This window comes from Thunnus albacares, chromosome 18, assembly GCF_914725855.1.
Source record: "Thunnus albacares chromosome 18, fThuAlb1.1, whole genome shotgun sequence".
Lineage (NCBI taxonomy): Eukaryota > Metazoa > Chordata > Actinopteri > Scombriformes > Scombridae > Thunnus > Thunnus albacares.
The window spans coordinates 11,157,506-11,173,873 of record NC_058123.1 but is presented as its reverse complement, the minus strand read 5'-3'; the positions used below and the strand labels follow the sequence as shown (position 1 = coordinate 11,173,873).

General features: G+C 39.5%; 1 protein-coding gene across 1 annotated transcript in view; it reads left to right on the top strand.

Moving 5' to 3' along the window:
• The window catches only part of itga1 (integrin, alpha 1), a 55,398-nt gene that overhangs the window by 13,462 nt on the left and 25,568 nt on the right, over nt 1-16,368 (top strand). Inside the window, exons 2-3 of the mRNA XM_044333888.1 lie at nt 11,254-11,374; nt 16,255-16,364. Coding sequence (XP_044189823.1) covers nt 11,254-11,374; nt 16,255-16,364 — 231 coding nt within the window. The remainder of the gene's footprint in view (nt 1-11,253; nt 11,375-16,254; nt 16,365-16,368) is intronic.

Sequence of the window (16,368 nt, the reverse complement as noted above, 5' to 3'; positions counted from 1 at the left end):
ACACACACACACACACGCACACACACACACACACATACTTGTAGTCCTCAAGGGCTCTCAGTACCTGCTAAGTGCTGATAGCCTCAGATCCTGGATGTATGTGTTTATGTGTGTGTGTGTGTGTGTGTGTGTGTTTGCAGCCAGAGCAACGCTGCATCTGTGCACCAGACCCATCGAGCTCCTCCCGCCCTGTCTCTCTCGTAGGCCAGCGGCGGGCCAGAGCCATCCATCAAACTGGCATCATACAGGGAGCAGTGGAGCTGTGGCGTCTGCCTGGGGCAACGTGTTCACATTAACCTCTCCAACAGGAGGCCAACACGAACGGCCAGGGTGCTCATGATGCTACTCTCCCACACTAAAATTTCTGAACCTCTGGGAGTTTGTAATGTTTCACTGTCAGTGTGCTGTCGGTAAGATAGTTTAGAATGAGAGCAGAATATTTAGGTAGGTGGTCAGCACATAACTACATGATGAGGCCGATTCTTCTTCTTCTACCATTATAATACATATAATGGTATCAGTGAGTCACATTTGGGTACAGCATCTTAGTTGACGAAACAAGCTGACAGGAATATTTACAGCAGAGCAGAGTTTCCTACAGATGTAAGAAAATATAATATTGATCTGGACTTTATGGATTATCAGCAGATAATCAATATTAAATGACTCATATTGGGTATTGGGAGCAAAAACATTTATCCCTGATATCACTGGTTGCACATTTGTCTACTGCATCTCTTTTTCTCTAGTTTTTATTGGCTGGTTTCTTTTCTGGGGGATGGACAGAAATGGAAACATTGCATGTGCCACATTAGAATTAGAGAAAACAGACATGAAGTGCATATATATATATATATATATGTGTATATACAGGTATGTAAACATATACAACTGATATCAAATATATAAAGTACTGTTCCTTTCCTGAACAGGTCCAGCAACATGACAGAAAAGGTTATATCTAAGTAAAACTTCGTTCTTCCCTTTCCCCCCATCCCAAAACCCATTAACCCTCCCGCTCCTCTCTTTTACTTTTTGTGCCAATCTCCCCCTTCTATCTCCCCCATCTGAGAAACACAGTAACACAAACAGTCATTTCACAGTAATCACTTCAGTTAGTTATGACTAGTTAGACACCAGACTTGACATTTATAGTTGATGGTTGAATTTTTTCCCCTCAAGCAGTGGGCTGAAAATATTCTGATGTGGCATCGAATCGTTTACTTTTGGCCACATGCCTGCAAGAAGAAGAGAAATATTTTGTGCATTTCACATGCCACAGTATGAATACAACTCTCTTGCATATTGACATTTTCTCAGTCTATATCATTTTGGTAGAAAATCACAATCTTTAAGTGTGATTTTCATTCAGTATGTGCAGTTTTATTGTTATTACAAGGTCATTTTTGCTGTAAATATAGCGGTCTGAAGTCTGTGAAGCCAGGATTCCTGATCTTGAGGCTAGACAGTTTGAGTCTCTGAGAAAATACATGATAATAATAAAATGTAAATATAAATATAAAAATACACGCACTCAGTGTCGTGCATGTGAAGAGAGCAGCGTGATGTCAGCGGCAGAGAGGAAATATATTTGATAGCTGCGGGGGAACAAGTTCATGTGACAAATTCCTAATTGCCTCAGGGGATTTTTGGTCTTTGGATGTGAGAAATACTTTAATGGTTTGGGAAGAAACTGAAGTGATGTGAAAGTTATTTCTGTCATCACATCATTACAGTCCAGTATTATTCCAGCGTCCCTGATTGACCTTATTTCTTAAGTTTTTGGGTTGGATTTTTTTTTTTTTTTTTTTTTTTTGCTAGTTTATCTTCAGAGTGGGTGTTTTTGTCTCCTGTGCAGTTTGTCTTTACTGTTCTTGAGTAGCCCTGAAATAACAGTGGAGAAACAAAACATCAAGAGGAGTTGTGACCCTTTGTGAACACATCTGCGTGTTTGACGGGGGGTGGGCGGGTATGTTGACGGGCGTGGGATTGACTCCCGCTGAGGCCATGTCCACACTAAAGTGGATATGTTGAAAAAAAAAATTCTTTTTCTCTTTTCTATGAGTTTCAAACCCCACTAAGCTGGAGTTTTTCACCTCTGAAAAATGATCTTTTCGAAAAATGCTAACACTAGTTAATTTATTTTCATCCTATATATCTATTTCTTTATTAGCCATGTACAGTGTGTTTCAAATTCATGATTTTAGAATTGGAAAAATTACGTTTTAGAGATATCCAGATGCTAAAAGAACCACACTGAAGGAAATGGATGCTTCTGAAGAATGGATGAGAGATTGGATCTAGAAATTTTAAAATAAATATTCAGTAACTGATTTTCAGACGGGAGATTGCTGTTGGTTCCCGTTTCCAACCGCGGGTCAACACTGTTTTTTTTAAACCATGACGACAGTCGTCCCCTTACCCTAACCATGTGTTGGTAAACGTTATTGTAACCATGACAACAGAGGTCTCGTAACCTTAAGGAAGTAGTCATTTTAACCCAAACCACGACATTTTCCTAACCATAACAAAGTGCTTATTTTAACCCGAACCATGATCTTTTCCTAAACCTAACCAAGTGGTTTTTGTGCCGGAACCTAAGCAGACTTTAATCATAGCATCGTCACGTCATGAAATATATTTAGTTTTCAAACATGTAACGATTTTGGCACATGTTGCCCTGCCGATAGGGGCGGCAGATCAAAAAAACGCTGCTATATGTTGTTCTGGATTGCGTGCAACGACGTATTTTGTTGCTAAATTCGGAGGACTTGTTGGGAAACAGTCATGCATTGTGCACAGCGTTGTTCAAAGTGTTCAAAGAATCTGTAATACTGTATGACTGTCTGACACACATAAATCTGCGTGTCAGTCAACAGTAAAACTCAGTCACATAATATTAGCATGAAATCTTCAAACGTATTCGTACTGTGTTTGTTTTAAGATGTTACAGTACCATGTAAGCTCTGTGCAGTCTCTCTAAAGGGGTACTCCACCGATTTTACACATGAAGTTAAGTTTATATGTCACAAGGAATACTACTCAGCAAGTGAAAACAGCTGTATCTGGTGTCTTTTGTTGCTCTGGAGTAGCTTTCTAAAGCAATGATGTCATCGGGGTTGCATTATCTCCTGCGTTATAAACTGGAGGTGTGAGGTTGAAATGAAGTGGGCGTTTAGGACGCTAACGAAATATGCTGTTGAGGTGCATTATGGGAAGTGTAGGATGCAGTGTTTTGGGGACTTGATCCATACGAGGCTCTAAAACTCAGCGTATCGCTAACTTTATAGAAGAGCAATACTAAATTGCTGGGGTGCCCTTAAATGATAGTGTACATTGAGATTGTAGTCATATAATTGATTCTCTTCTTTATAGCTTTCTTTCTTTTTTTGTTCTGTATTTTATTTATTCACAAAACATCACATAACAAAAGAATAATCTGCTGCTATGAGGAACTTAACTAAGATGTGTGTTTTTTTCTGTTCTCAGAGCTTCATTTTGTGGTTCACACTTCAAATGGCGAGAGCAGTCGTTCTCTGGAAATGATGCCCATGACAAATATAACATACGGTGATCTTGAAACTAAAATTAGACTAATTCTCACTTGTTGTTCTGTATTTTATTTATTCACAAAACATCACGTGACTGGCAAAAGAATAATCTGCTGCTATGAGGAACTTAACTAAGATGTGTGTTTTTTTCTGTTCTCAGAGCTTCATTTTATGGTTCACACTTCAAATGGCGAGAGCAGTCGTTCTCTGGAAATGATGCCCATGACAAATATAACACACGGTGATCTTGAAACTAAAATTAGACTAATTCTCACTTGTTTTTCCTATAAACTAATGGTATCAATCTACCTAAACAGCAGGCAGTAAGCTAGACGCGCTCTATCCATGTATCTCTACCACTAATTAAATTTTAGCGATATAATGTGCAATGGATGATGCAGATAAATGTGCTGGTCTGTTAAGTGAGAATCTAGCTAAAAAGCCTTATTGTCACTTGACAATTTAAAGACACACTAAAGACGGTGGTAATAAATTGCACTATGAAACTATAATTAGAGTATCACAGTGTCTGTTGTTTAGTATTCAAAGCATGTTATTCAAAATGAGCCATGTAGTTATTATTATGTTGATTTGTTGCATATACTTACGTAGCTTTGAGTGAATTTGTCATCTTTTTCCGCTGGATAAGTGAGGACAGTCTGCACTAATTTTTTCCTTGTTCATTGGTTCCTCATTTGTATTTCTTCTCAAAGTTTCTATTTGTTTTCATTGACTTTGCAAAATAAACCTGCGGTGATTTAAGAATATGGAGTTTATCCACAAGTGCATGATTATAGTATTTTCTCTCACTGCTTCTCCCATAACACGCATCATTCTTTCTGCATGTTGCTTATTGATTCTGGAGGAAGGTCATTCTTTGACCCATGGGTGTGTGTATATGTTTTTAGTTCCTCCAGAGGTGTTTGATCTATCCCAGAAGCCCCCTCTCATCCCATCTGCTTCTTATATGTTAAAACTGTTGTGATCAGCAGTTTTAGCAGCGTGTGTGTGTGTGTATGTGTCACTTAGGCGGATATGGTTAGGAGAGTGTCAGCCACCCCTTCATTATAGAGAGAGAATTTTTTTTGGGGGGGGGGGGGGGTGAAAGCTTTGACAATCATCGGGGGGGATGATGTCATGCCAGGGTCGCAGCTTGCAAGCCTACATGTTTTCTGCACCAGTGAAGGAAGTAGAGCTCCAGAGAATACATCTGGAAGTTCCAGAGAGTGGAATCCGACACCGCAGCGCCGGCGAGCAGACATGTTCAGTCAATGAATGAGAAGATGCACAAAGGGAGATGCTGGAATGGGCGGAAGACGGGAAGGATGGACAATGATGAATGAAAGGAAGAAATAGTAGAGAGATGGATGATGTTCTTGAGGGACAGAGCGGGAATGAATTAATGAATGACGGAGGAGAGGAAGCAGATTAAATGACAAGCAGGGTTGATGGAGATGATTTTTAGCCATGCTGGGGCATGGCTCAAGGGATGACAAAGTCAGTTTGTCAATTTTGAGTTTTCAGTCTTTATTGTTTCAGATGGGATTGTCAGACTTTGAAGCTGATGTTGCTGATGTTGCTGCAACAATTAGTAGATTAATCAGTCAGTCTGTTGACAGAAAATTAATCTGCAACTATTTTCATAATAGTTTCAGTCATTTTTCAAGAAAAAAATCTGGTTTCAGCTTCTAAAATGAGATGATTTGCTGCTTTTCCTTTTCATATATATCAGTAAATTGAGTATCTTTCAGTTTTGAGCTGTTTTTCAGAAAAAACAAGCATATGAAGACATCACCGTGGGCTTAGAGAAATTGTAAATGGCATTTTTCTCACAATTTTTAAACATTTTATAGACCAATCAATACTGAAAATAGTCATTTTCAAGAGGTGTGTGAGTCAGGACACTTGCATATCAGTAAAATCAGCTCCTGTATTGTTTCCCAATGTGTTTCCCCTCGTTGTTTCTGTGGGTGCCATGGTCCGAAGCAAGCTGTGGCGGCAAATTGAAAAAGTTGAACTGTCATAAGCTCTGACGGCAGCAGCAAAGAAAGCAAGCACTCACAATCTGAAAGTACCTAAAGTCATGTTTCTAATCATGCTGTTTTTGGCTTGCTTTATTTATCTGCATCTCCCCCTGCCTGGAGCTGTTATCACAAAACTCAGTGGAATTCGGCCTCTTGTGTTGCTGTCTCCGTACAAACATGCAAACATTCACGCCCTTCTGTGTCCGTTGCAGATCCACATACCGTATAAGTCAGCAGAGCTAAAAATCTGTCAGGATTTCAGTTTTTGATAACCAGAGTGATCGGAGAGGAAAGTGTGGATACTGTTGGAGCACGAGACAAGAAGATAACAAAGAACAGGCCAAAAAAATAGACAGTCAGAGGTGGAATATGGGAAAGTCAGAGGGAAAAGATGAGAAAGAAGAGGCAGAAGAGGAGAAAAACAGATAAAGATAAAAGAACAAAAGAGGAAATCTGGAAACATTTCAGCTTCATAACTTCACCATGGCCCTAGGCTGCCCTCGGCTATGCCAGAATATGAAGCTGCTTTCCCTTGCCAGTAGTGTGTGTTGTTAAATGCCAGCACATGGTGAAGAAAAGCTCCAGGTCCCACCCAAAGCCCTTTTAGCTTTATTCCTTTGAAGGGTCAAACACCAGTCCATCATAAAAAACATTAGCTCATTCTTTAACATTAACATTATCCAGTTTCTGAGCTACAGATGTTTGCTTATGTTAATTGTAGAGGATTTCTTTTCAGTGTCTGTATTGGATTAGCTTTACAATTGAAACTTGTTTCTTACTATAACTGATTAAGGTTTAGTTTCAGGGTTGTTTAATGACTTTGTTGCCCACAGGTGCTGATTTGCGTTAAGCTTTAAAGCCGATTATAGATGGTTAGCTATGTTACAGATGGGCAGGTGCTCATCAGGTATGTGTTTTTATTGTGGCTGAATGTGACTTTGAAGCCTACAGGTGCTGACTTGGGGTAATTTTTACTGCCGGTTTGATGTCTCACAGGCCAACAGGTGCTGATCTGTGCTGCTTTCTGCTTTCGCTGTATCAACCAGACCTGACTTTTGCTACTTGGCTTGATGTCTTGCACGACTGTTAAATGCTGAAATGGAGTCGTTTTGGTTTTGATAACTGTGGCCGAGAGGTCAGCAGGGTTTTATTGTGGGTTAGTGTGGCTGAGAGACTGCCAGGATCAATCAGGACCACAGAGAGCTTGACTGAAAACAGAGTCAGTGGAGTCTAAAGGCTGTGATATTTGACCCAATTTAGGGTAGAAATTTCTGGTGAAAGAGATTTTTTTTTCTGATAAACAATGACATCATGTGACATCATCCAGCAAGGTACTTCAGGAAATGGCTATATTTATGCAGCAGAGTATTATAAACTTCCGTGCAGTGTTTTAGTGTCTGATAAGCCTTCACAGTCATTGACCTATGACTGAAACTGGACTGTATTTCCCTGTCACACAGGTACTTGAAGCACCACACCACCACCAATGCAACCCCTTGCATTGTTTTAATACAAGGCTGATTTAAGTCTGAATGCCCACTAAGACCCTGCAGCAGGTGTGCCCTGGTAGCCTACTGGTTAAGGCATGTGCCATGTAACTGTGATGTCTGTGGTTCAATTCTGGCAGTGGACCTTTGTTGCATGTCATACCTCATTTCCTGTCATCTCTCTTTACTATCCTACCTAATAAAAAAAAAAAAATTACAAAAAAAGGAGTCTACAGCCATGCTAGCAGCTCTGTGAGGCTGCACAGTGGCACTTTGAGCTAAATGCTAACCTCAGCATGCTAACGTGCACAATTACAATGCTAACCTGCTGATGTTAAGCAGGGATACTGTTTACCATGTTTACATCCTAGTTTAGCATGTTAGCATGCTAACATAATTAGAACTAAATACAAACTAAGTAGAGTATTAAACCAAAGTGACAATTAATACAAAATGACGCTAGATGAAAAGTGAAGGGATCACCAGAGTTATCACAGTTCATCCGGCGGGCAAAATGAATGTAGAGAGAATTTCATGGCAATCCAGCCAATAGTTGTTGAGATATTTCAGTCCCGACTGAAGTGGTGAACTGACAAACGGATATAGCATAGCTAAAAGCTCAGTCTCCTTCTGCTCGGCTCACTATATGTAATAGAGTACAATATGAGCACTCAAGACAGTGATGGACAACTTTATATGCAAATACCTCAGAGGCTCATGAGGCCATTTCCATCCACAAAGGGACAAGTCCACTTATTGGTTTTCCAGGGCAGATGTTAGCCCAGCTCACAAAAATAGCCAGTTACATAACTCGCTGGTTTTGATTTGAGCAGAGCGGAGCCAGGAGACACCAAATACAGCAAAATTAGATTGGTATACACAAAAGAGGTGTCTGCCAATAGACAGAGGACGTTCCAGTGTGACTGTGAACTGTACTTGAGCCCAGACTGTGATAAATGGAAAAGGCCTGGTTGGCCCGAAGCCAATCAGCTAAAATCAGCTAAATTAGCTGTGTGTGTATGTGTGCATGTGTGCATGTATGTGCGTGTACCTGTGTATTTGAGGGGATGTCTATAATCAGGCTAATAGGAACAGGAAATGGAGCTTCTCTGTGGGATGGACAGGGGGTAATAGAGGAAGTACAGAAAGGAACAAGGGAGGAACAGAGGGGATAATATTTCTTGGCTGGGATTCCTGTATATGACTGTGCAGGTCTGGTTCTCTCTCTCTGTTTCTCAGCCTTTCTTGCTTTACCCGAGGGGAATGTAAAAAGTGTAATCGTATATGAAATCTATGCGATCAACATCGAAACATGACTGGAAGATGACTGGCAGCAGTATGCTTTTTATAACTCCTCTGTTTAAAAGAAAGCAGTGAGAGGGGCTGTAAAAGACCTAATTATGTAATTTATGCATCTAAGCCTCCTTGAAATATGGACTACATACATGCACTAATCCTGCTGCTATATATCTTCCTGTATTTTCTTCTACCAGGCATGTCCTATTACTGTAACATGCACAGAAGAACACACTAGATATTCAACCTTTCGTGATTTTAGTGGCACAGTCTGGTCGTATAGTCTTAAGTGTGCAATGTGAATAATTACAGACTTTTTCTATGTTTAATTTATAAATAAATTGGTTAATTCAGTTTATATTTTGTCCCACCCTTAGCTGGCCCTATGGGGCAAACAACACTCCACTATTTACCCAAAGTAAAACCCTAACACCTTTTGAAATACCCAAACCATGGGATTTATTAACAAAAACATACAAAACAACCAAGACACTAAATACATACTATAAAAACAATCAAAATACAGAAATACTAAATAAAATAAAATCCCAGGCTGAGAGGCAGCAAGAGCAGCAGTACACAAACAAGAAGCCTCTCTCTGCAACAGGAACCTGGAGCTTTTAATCCTTCCTCCCTGGGCCTGGTGCATCTTATTGTGGACTGATTATGTGGAGGAGACCTGGGCGGAGCAGTAGACAGGAGAGGAAAAGGACAAAAAGCACAGGCAACACATACAGCCATAACAATTTGAAAGATGTGCAAAACTCAAGGTGAAAAAATAAAGTCAGAAAGAAGAAGATTGAATGTTATTATAGAATCTCAAAATGAATTTTAAGAAGGATTATAATTTTAAATTTTAGAAGTAAAGTAAATGGGAACACAGTTTGCTTATGTGTCTGCCAATTCCTCCCAATTTGTTTTCCTGCTTCAACATTTCATCGCTGTCCATCAAAACCTCCATATTGGCTCATTTTTAAAGCAGCTTTATCAATTTTTTGGTCACTTGGGGGGCGGCAGAACAAGTTATCGACACGTATTGACATATTATCAACTCATATAATTGTTGTGGCAAGTGTTAGCAGACAGTTGCCTATGTACTGTACACATCAAGCAGTTACGGAGCAGCACCAGCATTTATTTGGACTTGTTTCTGTCCATCTGACAAATGTAAGTCCGATATTCACTCTCATTTTAGCTCTGTCTTGGTCTCCACCAACTCGTGAGTGAACTATCTGGCTCATTACCTGCTAAATGCTCACCAGCTAGGTACTGACGTTGTCTGTCTGCTGTTTGGAGCTGGGCAGGTGGCGTACAGCTGGTTTATCAAAGTTTTTTCCATGAAAACAGCTGCCTGCTATGGTTGGAAACAAGGTTGATGAAAGCAGTGAGAGTGGTGAGAGTGAACAAAAACATTAAACTTGCAGGTCGGAAAAACAATGAGCTGAAAGACGCTTACATTCTGTATAGAGCTGAGAAGATCAAGCTGCACGGTCGGGTGATAAATCTCTGTGGGTTCATCGCTAACAGCAACCCGTTTCATATTACACTTGCCCATTGATGATAATATACAGTAGTAAGACTATATGGCCCCACAAGGTACAATTGAGGCTAATGGAAATGCTGTTAGGTTTGTGCTTGGTATTTGGTCATAAATCAAAGTATTGGACAAGTTGAAATTTTGGCCTGATGATGGCGCCTTATGAAAAGGTTATCACCAGATTTCTAATGACTCATCCTGCAGGGAACATGAAGGTCTGTACAAAATTGTTGATACATTTCAATCCAAAAACTTCAACCTGCTGGTAGCACTAAAGAAAAAGTCAGAGAATCACCCAAATCATTAGGATTCATCCTCTGGGGGCCATGAATCTTTGTACCAAATTCCAAGACAATCCATGCAATATTAGTTGATATATTTCAGTCTGGACCAAAGTTGTAGACCAGCTGACCAAACGATTAGCATCCTCATACCCTGAGTCCTGCTGCTTGCATGGCAGAAAAGTCTATAATTACTTTGGTGGCACAATCCAGACTCCATATAATAGTTCTCTATTAGGTCAAACACATTAGCTACAAAACATCATCATAAAAGAACAAATAGCTGCCAGTTATTTGTGTCTCCATGTATGTGGTCTGTGTCTGCACGTTCCTCTTTAAATCCCACTGTTCTGCTACTCCTCTACACTCCCTCACAAGTCCAGGAATTGAATAAATTATATCAGAGGAATTCCCTGGCACTGAAGATATAAAGAGCGTCATTGTGGCAAAGGCACAATGAGACATGGATGGATTTATATAGAGCCTCTGTGATATACTCAGCTCAGTGACAGACGGACGCAGACTGTGCAGACTGCAGAGAAGAAGTCATTGTCCTGCAGGTCAGACTAGACTCTGACCAAAGTGCTTCACATTGATGTTTGAAATTCCTCCAGTGTCCTCCAGAATGACCCTGTATGTGTGTGTATGTGTGTGTGTGTGTATACAGAGTAGATATGGTTCACACAGTTTATCCCTCATCTCAGTATACCATCTCTATATACAGTATATCACGAAACATCATTTTTGTGGCTAAATTACCAAAATGTCTATTATTTATTTATTACAATAAGTTATTTTATTACTAGATCTGTTTATTTTGCTTATTTTCCGGGTTGCATCATATTTTATAAATATTTATTAAGAATGTTTGCTAATGCTGAGCTTCTACATGCCATTTTTATGTGAGAAAATTATTACACAACTCTCTCATTCCAGGATTTGATTATTTATTCACCAGTCAGATTATTTAAACGAATCCTACTCCAACCAGCACAGCAACCAGTATGGCTCCATACAACAACCTTATCCTGCCTGCGGCATTCTATCTAACCTTTTTCTTTCCCTTCGTCCCTGCAGTGCTGCTGGCGTGCGTGTTGTCCTTCAACGTGGACCAGAAGAATGGATTGTCATTCAACGGCCCACTGGAAGACATGTTTGGCTACACTGTGCAGCAGTTTGAGAACAGCGAAGGAAAGTGGTGAGTGTCATCAGCTGAGGTTATCGAGAGGCCAAACATCCATCATACAGTTCCTCCTCCTCATCTCACAGAGGCTATTTAAAACACAAGCCCCTCTCAAACACGCACCTTGTTATATAACTGTGATGGCAATTTAACAAAGTGTAATGTTGGTCTGAATAAGTGCTCAAGTCATTTTATGTAAACGTCACAATGCCAATGTTAGTAAGTTAGACCAAACAACATTTCTGTAAAACTTCAAACATGACACAAGTCTGAAAAGGCTCCAGCAGCACAAGGTTAAATACACAGAGAAATTAATTACATGTCTTATTCTCCTTATTAAAAGCACTGTATTTAATTTATCACTTACGTCTCGTCTCTTATGCACAGAGAACTCACACTGTGAATGAGCCCATTTTATGTCATTGAGGAAATGTTTCTCAGTCCTAATCAGTCTTTAAAAAATATATTTTTCTTTCATGATGCGAGCCAAAAACAACATATACGACTACAATTACAGTAATAACACTTTCTCTTCCTCTCCATACTTTCAATTTCCATTCATGCCAACTGCCTGGATGAAATTCTGAGTATAGTCCCAGTTTAACACCATCTTCATCATTTTATGTACAGTCAGACATTAGAAAAAAGGTAGCAGAACTTACCGTATAATAATATTAAATGATGAAATTATGAGAAAATAAACGTAACTCTAAGAAGCGCAGCAAACATCTCTCTCACTCAGGATGTTCAATAACTTCAATTTTAGCACTAAAATAACTTTTAAAATCAATCACTGATGCTAGCTGTGATAGAACAGCCGACACTCTTCTTCCTTTATATCAGTACTTTTCAGTTCTTACAGCCAACATGCAGTAAGGAGCAACAAGCCATCACTTTACAGATAAAATTAGCCAGCAATGTCACAAACTCAATGTCTGAAAAGGGCTACAGTACATTGACACCAAACCGTTCTTCAAAGGAATGACATTACAGTGCATTCTTTCAATAAGCTATATTAATCACAGATTTCCCTTTAGCTCAGGGTTAACGTTTGTCGAAGTTTAGTCACATCATGCAGATATGCATACAAGTGGGACTTGATATGTTATGTATATACTCTCGCTTAGTATATATTCACATCCACGTATCTCACGTTCTCTGCACCTCACTGTTGCATAATAATGCTGTGCTTGAAAGGAAGGTTTCTTATTCAGTTTCTTGTTTGGGGGTTTTATGGGTATTTAAGCTTTGTCATTAAACGCTTAAGACAGATTTCTCTGTTCACAATATACAGATGAAGGTGGTTGACAAGATGTATGTGTTCACAAACTGGTATCACTGATCCTGTGGTCCTTATAATTCTTTGTTGTTGTTTAATTGCTTAGTTTAAGAGAGGCCTGGCCAAGAAAGATCCTGCACTTGAGAACGTTTATTATTACAAAGAAGTCATTTCAGTCTTCTCCACAACATCAACTAAAGCGAGAAAAACCAAACAAATTTACCTGTAAAACTAAGTGAGGGGGAGTGCACAGCTGCTGCTGTAATGAGGATCCTTGCCTTTACTACTCTAGCTGTTAACCATAAACTGCCCGCCAGAGTATCCACATACCCAGCCTGTAAATACACCGAAACCAAGCATCTGTGGCTCCTTGCTAAAACTGTCAGGGAACACATTGTGAAAACCTCGTTAAATGCTATTAGAGTGTGGTTAATGGCTCTGTCCCTCTCGCTCCGTTTCTCTGTTTCAGTTATTCCAGTTGTTATTTTTCTGTTTGCTTCTCTCCAACCTGTTGCAACACTACACGTCTCGACTCTTTCCCACATGTCTGTACCTGGTCCTGCTCTACAGTAATGATCTTATCAAGCTCATATGAGATCAGTTACAGTAATTCACTCACTGCTAATCAGTGAAACCAGCTGTGAATGAACCTCCACAATGTTTCTTGAGAACACATTGGCACTGTAGTATCTCCAGATAGCACTATTTTGTTCCAGTTCAGCGATAAGTATTACTCAGAGTTCTGTGATAAGGGCCTTACTGAAGAAATTGAACTTGAGAAACAACTTGGGCAAAGAGCAAAGGGAATACAAGAGGGGTGAAAGAGAACAGATTGACGAAGAAAAAAGAGATAAAACACAGAATGATGGAGAGAGTTTTGGGGAAAATAAGGGGGAGGGTCAATAAAATTAGAGATGATATGTAATCCTCAGTGTGCCCATGTGGGAAAAAATTATGGAGAAAAATGATAGCTATCATGAAGTGATGTAACACGTGGGTTGCCATGACTGGGAGGTGACTGATTAGACACAGATGTCTCCTTTAGACCTCCACCCTTAAGCTCTTCAGTGCACCTCAGCAGTGTTGAAAGGTGGATCGACTCCACATAGAAAATGTGTTACATGTGGCAGAGACGATCTACGGTAACTTTGACTCACCCTAAGTTTTGTGTCTTCCCACGAGACTGTTGGAATAAATCTCGGAAAAATGCGACACTGCTGTTGCATCAACTAACTACTTTTCAGAACCAACAAACAAACAGATTATTTCTTTTTTGTATAGAGAAATTATGGGGAATCTAGAGAAATGTGCCAGTATCAAATAAGCAAAAGCTGTCAGTTGGGTAAGAAAAATTTACTTGGTAAGATTCCTTGAAACTAGCATGAAATCAGGCCACTAAAAACACACATTTGGCCTTAAAACTAGTAGTATTTCATATAAGAAATGAAACAAAGTTTTATGATTAATCTGATTCTTAAAATGAGCAAAACCATCTAGTTTTTCTCTCAGTATTGGGATAGTAGTTTGACAACCATGCAGACTTTTCTAATGAGCTCTAGCAGAAAAATAGTTTCTCTCTTCTCTCCATCTTCTAGGTTATTTAGCTTGGATTAGAAAAAAACAACTTCTCCAGCCATGTGAGGGGCTCTGTGAGGCTATAGGTACAGCATATGCATTGAGCTAAATGCTTTGAGCTAAATGCTTTGAGCTAAATGCTAAGCATGCGACCAGCATACCACCAGCATGCTAACATGCTCTCAATCAAGTACCCAGGAACGGCGCCGGGCTTTGAAGCCAATTTGACATAGTCTCCAAACCCTGGAATTACAACTTGTGGGTCCGACAGGGGCCCAAAAAGCATTTTTCCTGCACACAATCATGGGAAAAGGAGTGGCTGTAAAACAGTGGATACATTCTTACAGTGTGTGTCACAACTCCCACAAAATTCTCTCATTTCACTATCATAATTCGATCCATTCGGTCCGATTGATTTGTTTTTATCTGCATTCAAGTTAGCTGGAGGACTAAACCAAAAGTTTGCTGTCTCAGCCAGCGGAAGTCTCTAATGAGCATGCTCCATGGGTGCATGGGGCCCATAGAGTGTGCGTATGTTTTCATCCAGGTGATGATGTCTAGCAGGTAGTTAACAATGTTCACCATTTTAGTTTAGCATGTTAGCATGCTAGAGCAAGTAAGTAAAACTGAGGCTGATGGGAATGTCTTTAGTTTGGAGGTATCTGTTCTTAAACTAAAGTATTGTACAAAAATCTGGCCTGATGATGCCGCTAGATGACATATTATTATGATTCATCCTGAGGGGATCATGAATATCTGCACCAAATTTCATGGTAATCCATCCAACAGTTGTTGAGACATTTAACTCAAAACCACAAATGCCAACCTCAGATGAAAAGTCTGGTGATCAAAGTTAAAGTCAAACCTCTGGGCACTATGAACATCTGTACAAAATCTCTTGGCAATCCCTCAGATAGTTATTGAGATATTTCAGTCTGGGCCAAAGTTGGGGAACCGACCAACTAACCGACCGCTAAAAATCAGGACCAGGGACGTTGAAACAAGTTTAATATCTGATGAAAATGGTACTTGATATGGATATTTAGCTTGGATAAGAAAATTATTTCATCACCCCAAAATAACATATCATGACTTCCTTGAATTACCCTTTTTTTGCAGTGTATATGATGCAAGAAGGACAAAAAGAACACAGATGAGAAACCACACACATGGCTTGGTTATCAGTCTTTAACAAACTGTAATCATTTATTTATACGTCATTTACAGATACATTAAAAGAATAATCAGCTATAATCAGCTGCTAAGTATTTGTCATAAATGGATCAATAACACTGTGGTGTTTCTCATGGGCAGTTGTTAGTGGACTGAGTTGAGAGTGTTGTTGTTTTTCCACTCTGTGTTTCACTTTAGGTGACCAGGCCCCATTAGAGTTGAGGAATGTTAATAAGCCACAGTGTTTAGGAGAACTAAACTCTATTTAGCGTCAGTTTACTGACGGGGTGACATGATGTTCTGAAACTCACACATGGGTGTGTAACACAGATAGGCATGTAGTTGTGCGTACTGTACTGTACATATAGTGCATGTCCAATATGACACACATTCATAAAAAGCACACATGCATGCGTATAATGTATAATTATACTGTACTCATCTGCAAACATCTGCAACATATCATTCATTAGTATTTAATGAGGTGAAAATTAAGTGATAATTAAGTGCTTTTTTATTGTGAGCTCCTTCAGTGTTATTTCAATTGTGTCAGGTTGATTATATAATGATATGACAGCCACAGACACATAAGCCAATTATAATAAGCTGGTATACAGTTTTATTAGGCAATTTAAACCCTCTGTTTATGTTTAATTTAACTACATAAGATTATTAAGGAAAATCTAAACTGTTGCAAAGCTTATAAAAACATCCAAAGCCACCATTTCCAACGTGCCAACCCTTAACTTCTGCAAAAATATTTGAACTGTGCTTGTTATCACAATTGTAAAATTGTGATGCTGTTGCGTGGTTGTTGGCAAGATTAATGCTAATCAGTTCCCCTCTTTTTTTTTCTTGTTTTTTTCAGGGTTCTGATTGGATCGCCGCTATCGGGCCAACCAGCTAAACGGACAGGAGATGTCTACAAGTGTCCTGTGGGGAAAGGGGACAACACATGTATTAAACTGGAACTGCCTCGTAA